Genomic DNA, 22,395 nt, shown 5'->3' on the forward strand with positions numbered 1-22,395 from the left:
TTTTACGAATTTATGATGAGTCCTTTAAGGCACCACAAGGTGACGTGTTATGTAGTGAAAAACGTTTAAGTTAAAAATGAAACAAAGCATTATTATAAACTTGGCGTATAAAAATTTTCACAATAATATATATATTACTGAGGTTTTACAAAAAAAAGAAAGAAAGAAACGTAAATAAAACGTCAGGAAGATGGTCACGTGAGCGATTACGTCAGCCTGTCACAAGACAAGCAATATGGCTGCGTACCAGGGTTTTTATTTGTTTTTAGCAGATGCTGGGTTTCGTTTTTAAACCGTAAATTTCAGTAGATATAAAGTAAAGCCCGTGTTTATATTGAGGCCAGGTTTGACAGAAAACGTTATTTAAATAGCTGCTTCGAAAAAACTCGTTTAATTTTTGGTGCAATTGCATCATGGCTTCTGCATTTGTGGTGGGGGATAAATTCAGAAATAAAGTGACACATTTACTGGCAAACTCGGAGTCAGCTCTTCCTCGAGCATTGAGAGAAGAGCTGGAGGAGGTTCTTGAAAAACCGGAACCAACAATCCTGCCATTCAGTACAGCGAGGAAGATCAAGAAATATCTTCAGGACAAAGGTGAAAAAAAAAAGAAAAATACTGAATTATGTACATATATATATATATATATATATATATATAGGTGTATATGTGTGTGTGTGTGTGTGTGTGTGTGTGTGTGTGTGTGTGTGTGTGTGTGTGTATATATATATGTGTATGTATGTATGTATGTATGTATGTATGTATACAATTTCATAACATTTTTTCCCTAACCCTAACCCCCAGGGCATCCATTCTACCTGCATGAGTTGCTGGAGGATAGCTCGCTTCACCTGCCTGAAATCCTGAAGCCTCCAAGGGTAAGTAAATTCCTGCACGTTTTGTGATGTACACTCATGCGCATCCATTGCTGTTACGCTGTATTCACATGTGAGTGATAGATCTATAAATCTACTGCAGTGTTAACATGTAGTCATTTCTGCAACTTGGCCCCGTGTAATTAGAGTGTTTGAAAACCAAACTAAACTGTGACTTCTTCCTTTCACTTCAGAACCCTGAGCTGGTCGCCCGTCTTGAGAAGATTAAAGCTAAACTAGCCAATGAAGAATACAAACGGATCACAAGAAATGTCAATACTCAGGTACGTTTTTTGTTAATATTAAAAGCATCTTTGCCATTTCAGGGTCGATACACTGGAACGTATTGGGTGTGCTGTTGAAATGTTTGAATGTTTTTTTTTCATGGTGAGGAGTACAAACCATCCTCCTCCATGCCTGTTCTTAAAATGATGGGATGGTGATGTAAATGCAAATAAACAAATATAGATAGAATGCAATGACAACATAAAAATGACACATCAACTGTTTAGGAAAATTATTTGTTTGTGCAGTAGTTAAAACATTCACCTTTTACATGTAAAAGACCAGGAGTGGACACAGTGGAATTTAACAACGTTCTGACATTATATCATTAAATTGGAGAAGGTTATAATACTGGGAGATTTAAACCTTCATATTGATGATGCATCCTGTAACACTGCTGCTGAGCTCATCGCTATCACAGTCTTTTAACTTTAGGCAACATGTTTCTGGCCCCACACATACAAAAGGCCACACACTGAATCTTGTTTTCTTGAGTGACCATAACTGCATATTTTTTAATTTGTCATTTTACTTGGATCCTTCACCTCCTAAACTGATGATTCGAAGGCAGATTATAAACCAAGATGCTGCTGGAAGGTTCTCTGGCATGTTTGACCCTGGCATAGTGACGTCGACTCACTTATTTTGTCTCTTAACAACCAATATAAATCTATTTTAGATACAGTTGCACCTCTGAAACAAAGTATTGTCCATGCTTCAAATTTCTGTCCCTGCATAAATGAAAATATTCTAAATTTTAGGAGATATTGTCGCAAGTTAAAACGTTTATGGAAGGCTTCCAAGCTTGAGGTTCATAGTCTACATCTGAAGGAGTCAATTTTCTCACTTAACAACATGATAAAAAATGCCAGACCAGAATATTCTGCAAATCTTATAGAAATTATATAGAAATTTGCGTGTCATATTTGACAGTTCAATGTCGCCAGAGAGTCACTCCAAACAACTGGTTCCGAACTGTTTTTATGATCTAAGAAACATTTCTAAACTCAGACTACTGGTGTCAAAGGCAGAACTTGAGATCATTATTCATGTTTTTATTTCTTCTCGTTTGGATTGTATTAACGGTCTTTTTACTTGTTTCAACAAATCAGCTTTGGATGGCCTTCAGACTTTACAGAATGGTGCGGCAAGACTTTTAACTGGCACTAAGAAGAGGTCACATATTTCTCTAGTTTTGGCTTCTCTTCATTGGTTGCCAGTAAATTTTAGGTTTCATTTTAAAATTTTAGTTTTAACTTTTAGAGCTCTACATGGTGAAGCTCCCCAGTATATCTCTGACCTGTTGAAACCTCATGCATCTTCCCAAGCACTTAGGTCTTAAGGTCAGAAGATACCATTTGTCCACGTACTAGGTTCAAAACACGTGGGGATTGGGCTTTTCAGGCACCAAGGCTGTGGAATTCTCCTCCGTTGTCTTAACCCTGTGTAGACTCCATTGACTCTTTTAAAAAGCAGCTGAAGACATTTATATACAAACGAGCTTTTAATAAATTTTTTCATTATTTTATATTATTATTTTATTTATATTTCTGGTTTTATTGTGAAGCACTTTGTGATTTTTATCTATGAAAAGTGCTATATAAATAAATTTTACTTACTTAGCTCCTGCCTCACAACTCGGTGTATCCTGAGGCAATAGTAACTGCTGCTTGATCTGTGGCTTTTTGTCAGACTCAGGGCCCACAATGTTGTTTCCTTGTAGCCGTTTCCTTCAACGCCGGTTTTGATTTTTGTGAAGGAGACGCTCTCATGACTCATCGAGTGGTGATTAGCTGATTGGTGTCATGCCGTCTGTTGGCATCACATTTTTGGACCCCCGACAGAGTAGGTAGTAAAAAAAGTACCTGGTACCAGGGACTATCACCTAATGGAAAACCCTAAAAACCGAGTACAACTGAGTGGAGCCCAGCCAAGTAGGTACTAGTGGAAAAGGGCTATTAGTGCCGTTTAAAGATAACTGGGATGAAATGATGTTGGCATCCATGTGTGATACACTATATTGCCAAAAGTATTCGATCGTCTGACTTCATACACATGTAAACTTGAGTGACATTCTTTTCTTAATCCATTTTGTTGGTTCACCCTTTGCAGCTATATATAAATGGTAAATGGTAAATGGACTGATTCTTATATAGCGCTTTTCTACTCTCCCGGAGTACTCAAAGCGCTATATAACAGCCTCAACACTTTTGTGAAAGCTTTCCACAAGGTTTAGGAGTGTGTTTCTGAGAATTTGTGACCATTCTTCCAGAAGCACATTTGTGACATCAGACACTGACGTTGGATGGGAAGGTCTGGCTCACAATCTCCACTTTCATTCATCCCAAAGGTGTCCTATCAGGTTGACATTAGGACTGTGCAGGCCAGTCAGGTTCTTCCACAGCAGACTTGTTCATCGCTCATTTTTACATTTTACTATAAAACTTAAAATATTGAATTGAATCCATGTCTTTATGGACCTTTTCTGTGCACTGGTGTGCAGTCATGATGGAACAGGAAGGGGCCATCCCCAAACTGTTCCCACAAAGGTGGGGGCATGAAAGTGTCTAAAATGTCTTGGTATGCTGAAGCTTTAACTCCTTCCTTTTACTGGAACTAAGAGGCCAAGCCCAACTCATGAAAAATAACCCCACATAATTCACTGAGCTCCTGACAGCGGCTCATTCTTTCACAAATTATGAAGACGCAGTCTGCATGATTTGGTGCTTGATTTTATACACCTGTGGCCATGGATTGATTGGAACACCTGAATTCAATGATTTGGATGGGTGAGTGAATACTTTTGGCAGTATAGTGTATGTCCTGCCACTCCCCACTGCACTCCAATGCTTGAATACTGTGTATCTGCTCAATGTTTTAAGGGTCTTTTAAATTGTTCTCATTCATTTATTTAAAATGATGCATTTTTCCAAAGACAGGGAAAATGTGCACATTTTTTCCAAAGTGCTGATTTTGATTGTGGGGTTCACACACAAATTATCTTTTGAAAATATTTAACATTTTTCTTTTTTTGTTTCATTTTCCAGGAAATCAACCGCCATGGCGTGCTGTCAGATTTCAGACAGCAGGGTGAGTGTACTGTTGAGTATCTCATTATAGAGGCTGGATTGTGCATCCTAAGCTTATGTTCCTTCTCTCCATGCAGTGCGGTCAGTCAAAGCAGTTGTGGTCACCATATTCAACTTCCTGGTTACAATAGTTGCTGCTTTTGCCTGTTCCTACATGGGCAGTCAGTACTTGTTCACTGAGACTACAACGGTAAGAGAAGCAGTCCTGCTGCTGTCTGTCCCATTATAAAACTTGTATTTTGTGGCGTTCTTGTTTTGCTTTACTGAAGTTGTTTCCAACATTTGTTTTGCAGCGGGTGATCTCAGCGGTGATCGCCGCATCGGTAGTTGGGCTTGCCGAGCTGTATGTCCTGGTCCGGACCATGGAGGGAGACCTAGGGGAACCATAGCAGCTGTTACCTTTGGAATCAACACCTTGTATGCAGGAGTCTGTAAGGCAAACCTCTGGCAGCCGCAGCCAGGCCCATGGTTCAGAGCAGAACGCTCACTCTGAAACCTCTGTGATCCTTCTTTCTTTTTGAATTGCTCCAGTAATTATTGATGAAAAATTAAAACATCCTGAGAATTTTTAAATAGAAATGGTTCCAAGCCCCAAAGTATTTGTTCTTTGACATTCTGCATCCCTTTCTAGTGAAATCAAAATACTCAAAATACTTTGTATTTATTTCCCAGGTTTTTGTTTTTACTCTAAAACTACAGTGCAGTTTTTTCCTCTCTGCTGTGTAAAATGAATGATGAGGTTCTTTTCTGCTCTGAGATGTAATCATATTTCATAAATATGATTTTTATCAAATAAATCATCTAAAACAGTCCATTCATCTCAGATGTCCATTTGTGGATTTTCTGCCTGTTGCTGTTGGTAGATCACAACCAAAGGGGGGAGCCCACAGAAGACAAAAGAGCAGCTTGAGGTGGCAACGGATGACAACCTTTAAAAAAAAAAAAATCTTTTGGGGGGCATTTGGCACATGCACAATAAACAGTGAACTATAGCTTAATTTAGATCATGCAGTCCAGTAACAAATAATCCGGATAAATGTCCCAAAGCATTTTAAGAGGGCTGCCAAGTGGGGAGATTTGCATCTTGGACACCTGCACGCATTAAATGTGGTATTACCTCGATGAAAGCATTGATACTCAAAGTTCTTAAAACCAGCACTGCTGCAATGTTGGAGGGGGCTGAAGCCTATTTCACATGGCGTAGGCCAAATGGTACGCTTTGGACAAGTTGTCGGTACCATGAAGTCTTCGTTGCACTTACAACTTTTCAGATATATAACCACCTTCAGCTTTTTATTATTTCATCTATGAAAACTTGGGCAGCACAAAAGTGATGTGACCCAACAGATGAACATTGTCTCCTGACACTGAGAGAGTCTTATTTTCCACTACGTCAAAACCAGCCAACAAGATTAATATATTTGGCAGATCCAGTGCATATACAGAGAAAACTCTAACCAACACTGACAAATGCAAGTTAACAAAAAAAAAAACAATCAAAAGAAGCTAGTATACTGACTTTAAGTAATTTGGCTCGTTGTTTTGCCACGAGGATGTCCTTGTGTTGACTTTTCTGGAAAAGTCACCATCTGTGGCCAGTAATAAAGGTCAGTCATAATGTTTACTGGATGGTTTCCACCTGACAGATGTGCTAATAATAATGTCCTTATCTGTGATTACTGTATCTGGTTTAAAGTGGAATATCAAGCCGAACAACACGTAAACAACCGATTACTGTCCAGTACAGTAGCTGTGCTTTAAGATCATCATGCTGAGAACAATAACGCCATATATCCTACAACACAGAAGATCCTTTTTTACTGATCCCCTCTCCAGATACGGTTTCATAGTCCTGTAAATTATGCCCCCGTCAAGTTCTGTCATATCTGTGGAAGGATTAAAAGATGTGACTGCATCCTGGAATACCAAAAAAAAAGTCTCTTCCTAAGATCTGAGATTTGACACCAGGATTAAAGGTTTATTGAAAGATTATTTGGTATTAAAGATGATTATGATATGCAGAGATCTCTGTCCAGCTCTGGACGAACAGTGGGCACTCCCGTCTGTCATATTTGCCTCTGTATTATGCCTCTAATGTAATATTTCAAAACCTAAATCCAGGTCAAATTACAGACGAGGTAAGCTGATAGACCCAGAGCTCTGACTTTAATTTAGTTCTTATTTTGCTTTCATTTTTCCCCCTTCCCCTTAGTCCATGTAAACCCTGTGATACTTACAGCACAAAGAGATATGATAAAAATATATTTTGATTTAGAAAATAATTATTCCCGTCGTGGTATTCTACCACATCATCACATCATCATTTTAATCTGGATGTTTTGAAAAATAATACTCTTGGGGTTACAGCATTAAACATGTCATGGTTCAGCAGGAGAACAGGAGCTGAGGAGAAACCATGATATATACAGCAGTATCTCTCTGATGGAGAGATCTCTCAGATCTGACCATAGGTTATACAACTTCTGCTATTAATACATTTTCAAAATGTCATGAGCTTTGTGTATTTGGCTCTTTAAAAAAATTGTTAATAAGAACAAAAGTTTCATTAAAAATGCCGATAGGATATCAACATATCCTGTTGGTATAAAGGGCTAATTGTGTGATTCAAGTAGTTTTTGGTTTTGTTTTGTTTTTTTTTTTAGCTCTTGCCAGATTTGTTCTGTCAGACTGTGCTTGAACTAAATACATTATAAAAGATACTGCTTTGGCTGATGACTTTATACTGTCTATGATATCACTGACAAAGGTATGAAACAGTTAATAACAACTATCAGTTTCAAATAGTTAGCCAAAAATAGCCCAATTAATAAAAAGTACAGATGCTAAAACTACCTGACAAATGTCTAGAAAAAGAATATAACCTAAAAGCTGTGGTTAGCTGCTAAAACTAATGGATAAATATTAAAATCACTTAGTTGGAATTAGGTAACTATTAGCCAAAGTATCCTAATAGCTAATTGTTATTACCTAAAGCCATGCTATCCCCTAAAAGTAATAGGTAACTGTTAAACATAGCTAGACTTAGCCCACTAACAGTTAAACACTAATAAATGGGTTGAAGAAATGATTGCAAAAGTTGTTTAATAAGTAAAACTAGCAGATATGATATATTCACATTGCCTACTAACAGTAATGTATGAATGCTTAGTTAGCTAAAAGAAGCCAAACTGTTACTTGGTTAAATAAAACTGCATGATAAAGCATTAGCTGTAGCATATAATGGTCGAAAAGGATATAATAAGTGACTTGATTATAAAAACTTGACTGATTTAAAAACTGACACTTAAATTTAATAAAAAATACTGACAAAAAGTATGTTACAAGTTTATGAGGCTTCAAGTTTGGGAATTACAGTGGTGCAAACTAATGGGAACTTTTTCACTTTAACCTATGATGTTCGCTAAATATTATTTATTTTCAAAACTAGATAAAATAATTGGGTTTTTTGGTAATATTAGTACTATAAAGTAGTTCCAGCCTTGCAAGCAACAATATTAAAACACAACATACAGCTAACAATAATGAATAATAATAATTTCAATAAATTGATATTTTCTGCATATTTTGGTAATAATGCCTTTGTATTGCTACTGAACAAAATAAACTACACAACTGAACAGTTATGTGAAAATATGATTTGCGGTTGTATTATTTGATTATACAAAAACATGAAACAAGCTTCATGTTAAACTGTCATATGTGCGTACTTCCAGCTTCACAAAATGCAGTTTATACTATCAGAAATTTTAAAAAACTAACTTTAAAAAATTATTTTTAATTTTTAATTTGTATTAGATTTTAAAAATAACAAATTCTATTAAAATAAAAACAAGAACGATTGTTTTTAACAAGTAACGGTAAAATTCAAAACTATGATCAGTTGCCTCAGTTTATTCCCTAAAATATACAAGACATAATTCAAAACATTAAATACACAATAGGACAAACCAGCATCGTAACAATTCTACTCTACTTCACAGTATTACAGCCTTGTCTGAAATTCATCAGCTTTAGTAAAACACAGGACAGATTTTGATACACTCATCAGAATTCAAGAAAATTGGTAACAATAGCAGCGTTATAGATCAGGTCTGAGATATATCCCATCGAGGTCTGTGGTCCCAGTTGTGGGTGATGATGGTGGTGGTGGTGGTGCTGTCCCTGACCTTGAGAGATTTCCCAGTACACTGGCTGAGGGTGGGAAGGGACAACCTGGTCTACTGAGGCATGACCTCCACTTCCAGTGCCTCCGCTGCACAGGGCCTGATGAGGTCCAGATGGAGCCAAGCTCCGGGACTTGAAGTTCCTGAAGGCTTGATAGGAGCATGTAGATGCAGTGTGGTGAGGCTGCCTGGTGATGGACTGATGAAACGAACCAGGAATGAAACCAGTGAGTGAGGCTCCTAAGTGCTGTTGCTGCTGCCCGTGGTACTCCTCTTCCCAGAGACGAGACTCGGAGGGTTTGGAGCAGCTATGAGTGGACTGCTGATGGAGGGATGAGGAACATGGTGGCGATGACATGGGGTTACTGTAGATTTGCATCCAATCTGAGTAAATCTGCGGTACCTCCTCACAGGAGTGGCTCTGGTCTGGCCTGAACATGTCTGCCAGAGTGTTTGAATACGTGGAAGTCGTGGGGCCGGTGGAGGGATCCACAAAACCTCTAACTCCAAGGACGGACTTGGTGGACTTGGAGAGTCTACCGGTCTTAATACTTCTAGCTCTTCTGTTTTGGAACCACACCTGTGGGAAATGGCAATATTTATAATGAATTAGTCGTACATAGCCAATTTCAGTTTAAGCATTCACATTCTGCTCAGGGTACCATGTTCATCAAAACAAATACTGGGGTTAGATAGATTTTTTGGGTTGTAATTTTCCTAAAAAGAAGAAGGTCTTGGTAAATGGACTGATTCTTATATAAAGCTTTTTTACTCTACTTGAGCACTCAAAGCATCTTAAACAACATGTCACATTCAGCCATTCACACAAGCACTTTTTGTGCACCTAAATGCTTTCTTTCTAATGTTCACAATCCAATAAAGCATTGTAGAGCAACTTGGGGTTAGTACCTAATTTCCTTACACCCTCTCTCGACACACTTTCACCCTCTTTTGTGACTTTGCATACAGGCTCTGCTAGATAGTTCAGCTAATAATGCTGAATTATTTAACAGTATTTACAGAAATGAGTGGAGGAAACTTTATAATGCTGTTTGACACGTTAGCTCCGGTCCTATGCTGGGGTAACATTGAGATTTTGCTAACATTATCACACATGTGACATGGTTAAGCTGTCTCAATGACTTTGATTGGAGTTTTCATGTGTGACAAAAAAGTTTATTACACATAAACATTTACTTCATAAAGGAACACAGAACATGGACAGAAATATTTAGAAGGAAAGAAGGCAGAAGAATCCTTGGTAATTATAAAAGAAAGAGAAAATGGGTATCACATCATCCTCTGCCTGTCTAAAACAGACTTAACTTCAGGTATGACTATCCTTATATGAGTCATATATATATAGTCTATATATAGTCATATAGACTCATTTGTTATTATTTTAAGTTCTTTAATGATTTTGATTTTTAATTGAGGAAAAGAAAATCTGTATCATTTATAAAGAATAGCTACAAAATATGTACTGAAGATATTTTTTTTGCTGTAGTGGTCCAAATTATTGTCTCTGTGGTCCAAAGGAGACCTATTCTCTGTGGGTTAATCGTGACCAACAACAAATCAGTCAAGATAGTGTAAATTAAGTTAAAGTAAGTAAATTGTTTCATTACAGCCACTTTAAATAGGCTAGGAGAACCTTGGAGTTTCAGACTGAACATCCGACCAGCAGCCTCACCTGTATCTTGCTCTCGGGCAGGTGTGTGTGTGCAGCCAGCGTTTCCCGCAGGGTGATGTCCGGGTAGGGGGTCACAGCGAAGGCCTGCTCCAACTCAGACAGCTGGGCACGGCTAAAGATGGTCCTCTTCCTTTTCCTCTGACCCTCCATCAAACTGATGCCTCTGTCTGGCTCCGGAGAGGATACGGCACTCCCACTGCGGGCATCTTCCAATTACAATGCAAATATCAAGAAAAATGTCAAACAGTTGGAAAAATAATGGTCTATAATAAATAAATAAACAGCCTTTCAGAAAGGGAAATCTTGTTGTGGTGATGGAAAATATCACAACTCATAAACTTATCAACATTTAGGTTCTTTTGTGTTTGACCGTGGATTGTAATAATAACTATTATTATCATTATTATATTATAATTATTATTATTATTATACTTATTTATTAACAGGAAGTTAAAGAACCAAATTTTTTTTTTCATAATTTAGAAATTATTATCTTATAGAATACATTTTATTATAGCCTCGAACCTAGGAATATGTGTTAGCCTACATGTGTATCTGTTAAGAATTTAAAAAAAATTATAATAATAACTTTTAGATTTATTTTCTCAGCCATGTTTACTTTTATCCTATTAGATTATTTTATTGTAATATACAATATAATTCAACCATTCATTGCGTTTTGTTGAGAAAAGCTGATTCCATGAAGCAGCCGGTCAGAAAGTCAAAAGTCTTTTTTCCTCTCTGTGACTCACCTTTTGAGTGCTCCTGTTCTCCAAATAATTCCTTGAAATCCACCAGGTCTTTCCGCTGGTTCTGCTTGAGTAAAGAGAAGTCCGAGTCCATGAACAGAGCCATAACTCCACACACACACACACACACACACACACACAAACACACCTCTGCTGCTCGCCTTCACCGATGCTGAGAGTTGAGGAGGAGTCAGGAGCTTCTTATACCGCGTTCAGATCAGATGGGACACCCAGCCCTCGGCATCCAGTAAATCTCCAATTACTCACTGACTTGTTTTCCTGCCTCTTTAAGTCCTCCTGACCTGCTCAGGCACCATTTATAGAGACATTTTTATAGGTCCTGATCAATGTTCCCTCTAATTTTTCATGTGTCTGAGCGAACACACAAACTCCCTGAGCGATCCCTTGGACCACTGTGAGCGACATCAGACGTGTGCACTGCGGTCACGCCAGCATCGAATCCATCCAAGTTACATGGTTTATTAAAATAATCAAATTACAGCATTTACATTTATGTTAGACTACTTTTAATTAACTGCTTTAGCCCACTTACAATGAAAATTTAAAAAATCTTGTTCATGACCTGTGTAGTATGTTAACACTATTGGAGGTAAAAATAACTTTAACTCCAATTTTGAAAACACAACTTTCTTTCTTTTTTTTTTTTTTTTCCCATAAAGCTCTGACTTGTATTATGAGTATGAGTCTGTGGTCTGGGAGAGAGTCCTGTAACTCTCTGTCTGCCAAATACAGTATATAATGACCAATGTTGGGCAATTAATTATATAGTTACTACTTCAAAAAAGTAACTCAGTTTGGCAAACAACAAAGTTTTTTGCAGCTATTTATTTTTTTTAATGCAGCCAAGGCGTTTTTAAATAAACATTTCAAACTATTTACAGAACAATCAGCTGTTCTGCATCAAATCTGATGCCACACAAATTATTTGTGCCACTCCAAAAAATAATTTCTGTCCACCATGAGATAAAGGAGAACAACAGCCTGATACCTGCAGGCCTGACAACAGGAGATGTATCACTCCTGTAACATTCAGCAGCCGCCTCATTGTTCTGACACACCAACAAAACTAATGACTACACTACACACTAACTACACAAGATTTGCGCTAAACGTCTCAAATCTCTCACATCTCAGAACACCGCCGTCACTCCTAAAACTTCCCCCCGTTTCTTAACAACTAGATGCCACGTTGCCATATCATTTTTTGATTGGTCGACCAATAGGAAAGGGTGGGGGTTTTTTGGTTTTGTTTTTGCTCACAGGCGGAGAGTGCTTTCGAGCGTTTTCCTTATAAAACGCCGTTTTTACCGTTTCTTCCCGCAGTAAATATAAATAACGATAGTATTCAGGAAGAAAACCAAACATTGCATATATTTTTACCATAACTCTGGTTTTACGTGGCCTATCAAGACAATTTAAAAACTGGTATAAAGTCCACACTTTCCGTCTGTCCTGCTCACATCTCCAATGGTTGTACACGTTGTCATTAACGTGGCTTCACTGCACATCAGCCACGCCGCTTTGCTAGCTAAAACACCGGTGTCGGCACATAAGGACGCTGTCATAGCCTGTCAACGACGTTGATTGGCTGCGTATATACGAATGTGAATCGCATTATTGGCTGGACTATAGGATAAGGTGGTATCGTTCTAATCCCATACAGGAGCAGCCAGTCACTTACTGACTAACACTGCAAAACAGAATTGTTAAAGTTTTAATTTTAATTTCAATTCAGGTTAGATTTTTTTTGTGCGCAACGCAGATTTTCTGTGCGCAGAGACCGTGCCAGCAGTGCGCAATTGCGCACGTGCGCAGCTTAGAGAGAATGTTGGTCCTGATAGAAAATTTCAAGTCCATCTTGCAGAAACATATATATATATATATATATATATATATATATCTCATACACAGGACATTAAATGATTCTGCATTTTTTCCAAGTAGGTCATTAGACTATTAAATTTGCTGCAGTCTTTATGACCTCTTTTTTTCCCCACCAAACAAAACATCTCATGTGATCTGAGATTATGAAACTTGATAATCTTTGTGTTCTGCCACATCGTCCTTCTCAAGCTAACAGCTAATGTGATAAATGTCACCAGTAAACTATGGCGTTATTTCGGTGCCACTATTCTGAGCGCACGTAAAAAAAGATTGCAAGTGCAAGTGTTGCATTTTGAGGAGAAATTTGTTTTGAGCGTACAAAAGCTGAATTTGAATGAACAAAATTCATTGCTGCGTGCAAAAAATGTATTTCTGTATTTGCGCTTATCCATATACACACACAATAGCACCCCCTCTCGCTCAGTTTTTTCATTTGCGCTTGCTCGCAATGTGTTGCTTGCGCTCACAACATTCTCTGCTGCAAGCGCTCAACTCTCTGTACACCGTTATAAGTGTGCCACAAAACCAACCAATCACAGACTTGGTTTCAAAAATTCTGATTGGCTCTTACGGTCTCCAATCAGCTCGCTAGCTGCTGCATTCCGGAAACAGTCCGAAATGTAGCTAAATCCAGCTAAACTCAATTAAACCCCAATTTGCGGATAATATCTTTAATTATTTTATTTTAAAATATATTATTTGTTAAGACTATCGTTGGTGTAGTATAATGTAGTTGCATTATACAACCATGCCAACTTACTCTCCAAATTATATTTGAGTAGCTCTCTTTTATGTCGTCGAATACTGAACAGCAGCACGAAAACAACATGTCCCGGCCACATGTAAGTAATATAAAATGATTTTGTACATTATTATTCGCTTGATAACTGACATTAGCTAATTTGCAAACTATGCAAACTTGCAAAATAATGTACCTCATGTAGTTCGTGTTATGGGTTGTTTATTTTTGTCTGAGATACGTCATTTCATTGTATTTTTCTAACTACTTGTCCATGTTTGCTGCTTTTAACAGGACATACTGAGACAGCAAATAATGCATAGACTCCTCTCTAAACTGGAAGCTGCTTTAAACCAACAACCACTAAATCTGGATTATTTGGAGTTCTTGACTCGTCATGAGCTTGTTCTGTTTGAATCTTTCTCTCAGCAAATAGGTGGTCTGTCAGAGATTACAGAGGCTCTACAAAACGTTCATCATCTGGTTCAGTGTGAAATTAACATCAGCTCTGTGGCCATTATTGAACTGGAAACAGAAGTTGGTCTGGGACCTGGCCACCCCAAAATCGTACTAGAGAGAGAAAAACTGAAGAACTTGTTGGACACTCAGCTGTCAGTCAGCTGCATCGCTAAATGTCTTGGTGTTTCAAGAAGAACAATCTTCAGGAGGATGCAAGAATTTGACTTGTCTGTGAGAGGAACATACAGCACAATGAATGACCAAGAGCTGGACAACATCATATCGGCTATCAAAAATCAGATGCCAAATGCTGGCTATCGAATGGTTCAAGGACATTTGGTTTCTATGGGTCTCCGTGTTCAGTGGTGGAGAATGATGGCCTCCATGCATCGAGTTGATGCTGTTGGGATCTTCACACGGATTACAGAACTAGGCTGTGTTGTGCGAAGAAGCTACTTGGTGCGAGGCCCTCTCTCCCTTGTCCACATAGACACAAATCACAAGCTCATAAGGTAAAATACCCACTTATATAGCTCTAATAAAAGTTGGGCAGAAAGATGCACGTTATACTTTAAATCTGTTTTAATCAACCTTATCTGATAGGTCTTTCAGTGTGTTTATAATATTTTAAAAAGCACTTCATAGAGTAATATTAAGTAAAAGGATTACAGGATGTGTAACAAAAGCAGTAATATTGTTAATTGTAAATTTTCTTGAGCAATTATTTACACTTTGTATATCGATATTTTCCATGATAACAAGCCTATCAACACATAATATGGTAAGTGCTCCTGAAAACTTAAAAAAAAAATCATGACAAGGGAACTAAAATATTAAGTCTCATTAAACTTATCCACTTTCACATATAAAAATGTTGGTATTATTTTCAGCACACCTGACAAGTGTCCAGTTTAAATCAGTGGCAAGTGTGCATACTGAAAATGTATTTTCAATGTCTTACATGTTCTGCAAATCAAGCCTTAGTGAGATTGTTTTCCTCTGAAACAGGTACAATGTTGTGATCTTTGGTGGAGTGGATGGCTACTCAAGGAAGGTAAAATTTAAACTGTTATGTAGAATATTTGGTAGTTTTGAAATGAGAGCTGTATTAGGTTATTTTTTTATGAACATCAATTATTCAGCAAGCCAACATAGTGGACGATTTGCAATTTAAAAAAAAAAAATTATAATCAGTTCTTTACAAAAAAAAAGGTTCAACTAAAAGGCCATTTTTATTTTTTGAGAAGTACTACCAATATTGATGTATAGACTACTCAAGCTTTGAATTATGGTTTTGAACATAGAACCGTACAATATTCCTTGAACACTTATTATGAAACTGCATTATTAACTGAAAAACTATACATGATCTGAAACCAGATCTTTAATTTTCCATTTGTTTTTACTGCAGGTCCTGTACTTGGATGCAGCAACTAACAGGGCAAAAACTGCATTCTCATTTTTCCTGAGATCAGCCCAGCTTCACGGCTTGCCATCAAGGTTTAATGCCCTGATCAAATTTATATGCTAGCAACAAGTTTCATTAAAGACAACTTCCTTAAAAATGTATTTTTATCATAGGGTTAGGGCAGATCAAGGAGTAGAAAACCTGGACATTGCACATTTCATGTTTGCCACAAGAGGAACAGGGAGAGCGAGTTTCATATCTGGAAAGAGTGTCCACAATCAGAGGTTAGTCTTTTGATGTCTTTTTTTATATTATTATTGACTGCATGGGTAGATTGTTGTAGCAGTTCTGATATTGATTTAAAGCATATAATACCATAAATCCGAATTCAAATGTATTTACAGAGTAGAACGACTTTGGCGTGATGTCTGGATTGCAGTCACTAGCAAGTACCATGATGTTCTTCACTCACTTGAGGAGGATGGCCTGCTTGACATTTCAGATGTCATTCATCTCTTTGGTGTCCACTACATCTTTGTCCCTCGACTCCGAGCAGATCTTGTCACCTTTGTTGGAGGATGGAATAATCATCCCCTCAGGACAGAAGGTGGTCTCACTCCTGAACAGCTCTGGTGTATAGGACATCTACAAGAGCTGGATGAGGGCGAGAGACTTGAGGTACCAGATCATAATTTTTTGCTCTTCTGAAACTCTGCTCTTCTGAAATTAACATATTAAACACTTGTGGCACATCTGCAAGATGCTTCTGGTGATTTTATACATTCTTGCCTATCAATTACCACTAATGTAAATCACAGTAAGAAGAACATGAAAACAAAGGCATTCTTTTTAAATTGTTGTATTTATTGGAAAAAACACTTACACAAAATAACATTACTCCCAAAAGTACCTATTCTGGAAAAATAACTATTATATATGTTTGTGGATTTGAAGGAGCTTCAGGATCCAGGCATTGACTGGGAGAGTGCTGTACTGCAAGAAGAATCTAACAGCACAGTTGTGGTTCCTGAAATTGAATGCCCACTGGATGAGGAAACCCTGGAGGGACTTCAGAGAACAATTAATCCCTTGGAACATTCAGAGTCTTACGGTCGTGACCTGTATATACAATTCTTGCTACTGGTGTCAAACCAACAGTGACACTTAAGATGGACGTGAAAGTCAACGCTCTTTTGTTCTCAAATACTAGATTTCTTTGCTGAAAGATTACGGATTACAATTCAGATTACAAGTAGACAATCAAACAAAGCACTTGCTTAATATCTATCAACGTAGGACCCTACACAAAGTTTTGAAGTCTTATCATTTTCATGAAACAGCTACGAACATCTTAACAGTTAATGTTTAGAAACATTTTTACTCATTTAGTTTCCAAATTACAAGACAACAATGTGTTAAACTCTGTGGAATCCACCACCATATCTAACTGCTGCACTCATTATGGTTTTAAACGCTGTGTAAGTGTCCAGATGCTGCACTGGAAAAGTCACAGTACAAGTGCATGCACTCACAACTGGGTAACAAATTGAGTGATCTCCCAGCCGCTCTTTACATTCGTGGTCAAACTTGCATGTTATTTTGAAATGTCTCTTTTCATCAGGAAGGATGGGAACATGGGACTGGCCGGTCATCCACTGGAGCACATGCTGGACAGCAAGAGACTCTGATTTTTCACCACCTGCACCACCTGTGTTTCCATCTGTGATGTTTGAAAATGTTTCTGAAGTCTTTTCTAAATAAAAAGCAATCTGGATTACAATGTTTTAAATTAACAACTAAGAATACTTCCTAGTGCCCTGTATGTTAAAGCAAAAATATTTAACAGATGCATACGGTATATATACACAATACTATAGGTATATACAGCTAATACTATATAGTACCTGATGCTTCAATCTCCTGCAAGAAATCCTGCAAAAAATTTATGATCTTCCTCTCAGTTCTCTCCCTAGATGTCCCCTTTTCACTGAAATGTGGTTGGCAGCTCATCATAATGAAATCAGCGTCTGGCTGTAAATAAGGAAATAAAGTAGATTATATTATAGATATATTGTTCATTCAAAACTAATAAATAAATACAGGATAACTACAGTACAGATAAGTGGACTGTCTTCGGATCAGACTGAAGCTGCTATGTTAATACTTACTTTGAGGATTTTCCCAGGCACAAACAAACTGTGGCAAGCTTCAGGATTTACAGCCATCAGGTTCACAAGACCATACAGTTCCATGCCCTTTCTGAGCTGCTGTAGCATTGGAATCAGTCTTGTTGTAGAGTGTAAGACAATGGCACTTAAAGAAAACAAAACAAAATGAAAAACTAGTTGGGGATGGGTTAATGATCTCACTGACTTTTTCTCGCTTACCGTATCATGCTTTCCTTACTATCCATCTTTATCTGGTTTGTGTATCCACAGGTGACAATTTCATCAGCCCACAACATCAGAGACTGTATGTCTGCTGCATCTTCAACCTGGAAATGTATAATGTGAAAGAGGAAATACAGAAGGTTAAAAGTGTTTAAAACACCATACTCATAATATATCATGTGCCAGAGCTAAACCAGGTGCTCACTTTGCTGATGAGCAGGAAGATTCCACATCTGCAACATCCTCCTTAGACAGACAGCTGAAATCAACCTCTCCTAAGCAGAGGAAATTGTAGCACCATTCTTTGAAAAAGGCAGGAGATGGGCCTCCTTGGGCGAGGCTGACTGCAATTATTTCACCAACAGTTCTGTGAAGACAAATGATTATAATTCATTTTCAGGTAACATTTACAAAAATATCGGATGCGTATTAAATGTAATACACAAAGCTCGTATGTAACCAACCTGAAGTTTTCATTATCAAGATCGGTCAGAGAATACTTGGGGTTTTTGCCCTTGTTCTCAGGTCCTTCAAAGAATCTGCTTTCAATACCTGAAATCATGTCTTTCATACAAAAAATATCCGCATTTTTAAGTTATCCATTATTTTTTGACACTAGGACAAAACAGGTAATAGGCAACTCACCACTCAAAAACTCTTTCCTAAGTGCTCCTGTATCCACGCCTGCCTCTCCAATGAAAACCACCCTAAGAACACTGGTGGGAGATGCAGATTTTTTTCTATGCCACTGGAGAATGCCTCTGTCTGGAAGGTCTTCTCTGTCCACACACAACTTAAATTCTGTTGTGGTGTCGACTTATTGTTCAAGGCAACGCAATACATCTTCCACGCTTAACAAAAACAAGGTAGAAAACATCCTAAGTTCTCAAAGAAAAATAATCATCTTTAGATTAAAAGAGGCTACCACATTAAACGTGATTAGAAATTATCGCAGCATGTTCTGTGCAACAATCTTTAACCATAATTTAAAGTAGTGTGATCATAAAATGTTTTATATGAAATTAAAACCCAGCTATTGTTTAAAAGATCTTACACATAATTTAAAAAAATGGTCCTGCATTATAGTGTGTATATGAACTATAATAGAGCAAAGATTACCTGTCGGTTGTGCATACTGAAGTTTGAGTTGGTGTGCATGTAGTTTGGTCATTTTCTTCAGGCACCATGCATTGAAAGCTGTTGACGAAACAAAGTAAAAAAAAAGAAAAAAAAAATACATATGTTTGCGTGGACTGTTACTGATTAACATTTTTTCATAAATGGCTGAAAAAAGATTACCTATCCCCACACAGACTTGCGTGGACTGTGATCTCATCTTCAGGAAAGTCCTTAGTGCATATTGGACAAATAACCTACAATTTCAAAAAGGGGGTACATGTTATGCATAGTGGGAAAAAGATCATTACCGATACAAAATTTATTGTAGTTACTATGGTTTTTAGTAATTTGCTAGGTTTACCTTGCATTTGCTTTTCACAATGCATAACTCAGATTCCTGCAGAATTAAAAAACTGTAATTGTGATACTATATTATTTAATTAAAATTGCTCATTTTGACTTCATCAGAATTGTCTCACCTCATCATCAGTCTCATCAGGAGAGAATTTTCCTTTGCACGTATTGATGTGTACTGCAAGCATCTGCAGAGGCATAACTTCATTACACTGGTAACATAACTTCTTTGGCATCTTTGAAAAGTGCTGTGAGTCGGGAGGTAGAGGAGATGTGTCTAATGTTTCCTGAAGAGGTACAATGTAAAAAGTGGATTTGCCACCTCCTGACACAGCTTTCAGTGTTTTGACAGAATATCCTTCTGTTTCAGGTGGAATTACAGTGAGCTTTCGTCGACCACTGCCACCTTTATTGACAAAAAGATAGCACATACAATCAAGCAGCAAAAGTATCAACTACATAATTCTACTGCAGTATGAGCACGCAAGAATGCCAAAAACACACATAAAAACTGAATTTACAACAAACCTGTTGCCTTATGCAAGAGCCATCCTCCACAAAGATATTCCATTTTTGGAAAGGTTTCTTCCAGAAGTCTTGAAATCTTAGTTAAAAACACAGTTAAGCAGAGTGGAACACTAAATGGACTGTGGCATATGATTCAGGCTAAATGCGTCTGCCAATGACTTATTTTAATACTGACTATACAAACTTACCTCTGCATGGTCACCATCTTCTGGAAGAGACACTGTTTGTCTCCCCATGCCAGCTTGTAGGAGTTCAAGCTCCTCAGCTGGCAAAGGAGTGTAGGATGTGTTTTTTGACAGCAAATAAAAACTGAGGCCTGTGGTCTTACTGCCTGCCTTGACAAGCTGCTTAGTAGATGTAAAACATCTCTTTTTACCACGGCTCAAGTTTGATTTGAAATGTCCTGGAAATGATCTGTGTGATGAAAATGCATGAGTTTAAAAAAATGCAGTGTTGCATAACATAAGGGTTATTGTTTAATAAAGTTATTAAATATGACACCAGTCCTTAATAGGACATTTTAATTTAAAAATCAATGTTGATAAATCGATAAACCAAATAACTGTAACAAAAAAGATTGCAAAAAGTTTAGAAAAAAAACACACACAAAAAAAGCTAACACCTTGTCATCTCTTGCTGGATAGTCAGAGTTCTAGGCTCCGGCTGCCCACTCTCTGTTGGCCTCCCTGAAGGATTTGTGGATATGTTGTTAAGCAGCAAAGACACCAGATTTCTTACTGCTGACTCAACTGCACCATTACCCTAAAAAGCATGATTGGGATACACTGCCTCAGTAAGACAACTACGCTGGTAATTACCCATTAGGCTAGCTTAAACTCTACAGCTGCATCTGTAACTACAATTTCACAGCATATTAAACAGAAAGGACAGCAAATTACTAAATTCACACAAAAAAAAATTAAACTCACCTGATACTGTGGTGTAGTATTATTTGAGCCATTGTTTGATTCTGCCATCTCTTCTTTGGCTGCAGAGTAAATCAAAACTCCCTCTATCTGCAAGAAGCAAGGCTGAGTGGACAGTGTTTCCGGTGTCCGGAATGCAGCAGCTAGCGAGCTGATTGGAGACCGTAAGAGCCAATCAGAATTTTTGAAACCAAGTCTGTGATTGGTTGGTTTTGTGGCACACTTATAACGGTGTACAGAGAGTTGAGCGCTCGCAGCAGAGAATATTGTGAGCGCAAGCAACACATTGCGAGCAAGCGCAAATGAAAAAACTGAGCGAGAGGGGGTGCTATTGTGTGTGTATATGGATAAGCGCAAACACAGAAATACATTTTTTGCAAGCAGCAATGAATTTTGTTCACTCAAATTCAGCTTTTGTACGCTCAAAATAAATTTCTCTTCAAAATGCAACACTTGCACTTGCAATCTTTTTTTACGTGCGCTCAATCTTTTTTTACGTGCGCTCAGAATAGTGGCACTGAAATAACGCCATAGTAAACAGTGTGGCTGTACTTGCAGAGTATATCTGAACACTGAAATAAACTAGTGAGCACACTCAGAAAATAAAGTACCTTATTGAACTAAAATATATCTCTGCCCTGAGACCTAGTGTAACTCAAATAGGTTTAATCAGTTTTTGCTCACTGAAAGCGCTCACTACCTGCAACAGTCACACTCCTCCTAAAATACTCTGTTTATGTGGCTTATAAAGATAATGTTGTGGAGGTAAACACAGACGACACGAGAGCTCTCGATTAACACTCCTCGTTTATTCCTCATCACAACACAACTGAACACTTTTCCCTCCAAAACATAGCAACAACACTTCCCGAGAACTGGGTATGAGTGGAGCCCTCCAGTGGTCCACCACAATGTATTATTATTACTGAAAAGAAAATTCTCAAGAGGCCTCCTGCAACTAGACACGTTTGACATAAAATAACTCACCTGCTTCTTCAGATATCAGTGAGGCAGGTTCAGTGTCAGGTGTGTGGGTGTGGGGTTATATGAGTGGGACAGCTAAGCCTGAGCCAGAGGTTTGATCTGTTGGTTCTGGCAGCAGGCCGGCAGATATGTGATTTAGTATACATATGTACAGAAGGTCTGTCTGCACTAATTACATGTTGGCTAAAGGATAACAAACACATTATTTTCTGTTAGAAATTGGGTAAGCTAGCTAACACTGGGGAAGTCAAGTAGTTTCTTTCATGTACACTTCGGTACAAGTTTATTTCCACCTGTCTCTTTTCCTACCGCTCTAAAGCTCAGCGTCAGTTAGGAGCGCGTGCACCTGGACTAAACCAATTCATGAAATAAGGAGGGGGGAGGCGGGGTCAGAGGCTGACTGGATTTACTCTTTGTTTCGAAAAACAAAACAAAACAAAACCAATATTAGGAAACAAACACCTTTGAAGCAAACAGCATTTATGGTCATGTATGGAAGCCATATTGATGGATTAATAATTTTTGTAAAAAAATAAAAAAAATAATTACGGGCCCTTAGAATCCATAATTTTTCTCCCCCTGACGACGCCCATGGGAATATTTGTTTGAATTCTAAATCCCCCTGTAGGGGATTTGCTTATGTAAGAAAAATAATGAACTTTTCGCTTCAGCCCTATTTCTGAGAGTGTACAGGTGTTAGGGCCATGT

At 37.8% G+C, this 22,395-nt stretch overlaps 4 protein-coding genes across 4 annotated transcripts; 2 read left to right on the plus strand and 2 right to left on the minus strand.

Annotated features, from left to right (window-relative positions):
* The first annotated feature begins 113 nt into the window (after positions 1 to 113).
* On the plus strand, positions 114 to 5,067 carry tmem199 (transmembrane protein 199). The gene is made up of 6 exons (XM_031744133.2): positions 114 to 597; positions 805 to 878; positions 1,070 to 1,159; positions 4,208 to 4,250; positions 4,327 to 4,439; positions 4,543 to 5,067. The coding sequence occupies exons 1-6, from the start codon at positions 414 to 416 to the stop codon at positions 4,636 to 4,638; spliced, it is 600 nt and encodes a 199-aa protein (XP_031599993.1). The 5' UTR covers positions 114 to 413; the 3' UTR covers positions 4,639 to 5,067.
* A 3,171-nt stretch (positions 5,068 to 8,238) lies between these two features.
* LOC116323708 (homeobox protein SEBOX) lies at positions 8,239 to 11,034 on the minus strand. Its single transcript, XM_031744113.2, has 4 exons — positions 11,024 to 11,034; positions 10,879 to 10,942; positions 10,127 to 10,332; positions 8,239 to 9,013 (listed from the first exon to the last, which is right to left on the minus strand). Exons 3-4 carry the CDS (start codon positions 10,274 to 10,276, stop codon positions 8,315 to 8,317), a joined length of 849 nt encoding a protein of 282 aa, XP_031599973.2. The 5' UTR covers positions 10,277 to 10,332; positions 10,879 to 10,942; positions 11,024 to 11,034; the 3' UTR covers positions 8,239 to 8,314.
* Positions 11,035 to 13,347: 2,313 nt separating this feature from the next.
* On the plus strand, positions 13,348 to 17,399 carry LOC120443474. The gene is made up of 7 exons (XM_039622235.1): positions 13,348 to 13,622; positions 13,814 to 14,490; positions 14,987 to 15,032; positions 15,390 to 15,478; positions 15,560 to 15,670; positions 15,791 to 16,064; positions 16,341 to 17,399. The coding sequence occupies exons 1-7, from the start codon at positions 13,572 to 13,574 to the stop codon at positions 16,545 to 16,547; spliced, it is 1,455 nt and encodes a 484-aa protein (XP_039478169.1). The 5' UTR covers positions 13,348 to 13,571; the 3' UTR covers positions 16,548 to 17,399.
* Positions 17,089 to 20,792, minus strand: LOC120443475. The gene is made up of 15 exons (XM_039622237.1): positions 20,707 to 20,792; positions 20,400 to 20,539; positions 19,966 to 20,191; positions 19,778 to 19,853; positions 19,375 to 19,655; positions 19,257 to 19,292; positions 19,076 to 19,149; positions 18,896 to 18,973; positions 18,422 to 18,627; positions 18,241 to 18,340; positions 17,982 to 18,143; positions 17,774 to 17,880; positions 17,555 to 17,699; positions 17,291 to 17,417; positions 17,089 to 17,139 (listed from the first exon to the last, which is right to left on the minus strand). Exons 1-9 carry the CDS (start codon positions 20,752 to 20,754, stop codon positions 18,594 to 18,596), a joined length of 993 nt encoding a protein of 330 aa, XP_039478171.1. The 5' UTR covers positions 20,755 to 20,792; the 3' UTR covers positions 17,089 to 17,139; positions 17,291 to 17,417; positions 17,555 to 17,699; positions 17,774 to 17,880; positions 17,982 to 18,143; positions 18,241 to 18,340; positions 18,422 to 18,593.
* Positions 20,793 to 22,395: the final 1,603 nt, after the last annotated feature.

The sequence above is a fragment of the Oreochromis aureus genome, linkage group 14, assembly GCF_013358895.1.
Source record: "Oreochromis aureus strain Israel breed Guangdong linkage group 14, ZZ_aureus, whole genome shotgun sequence".
Taxonomy (NCBI): Eukaryota; Metazoa; Chordata; class Actinopteri; order Cichliformes; family Cichlidae; genus Oreochromis; species Oreochromis aureus.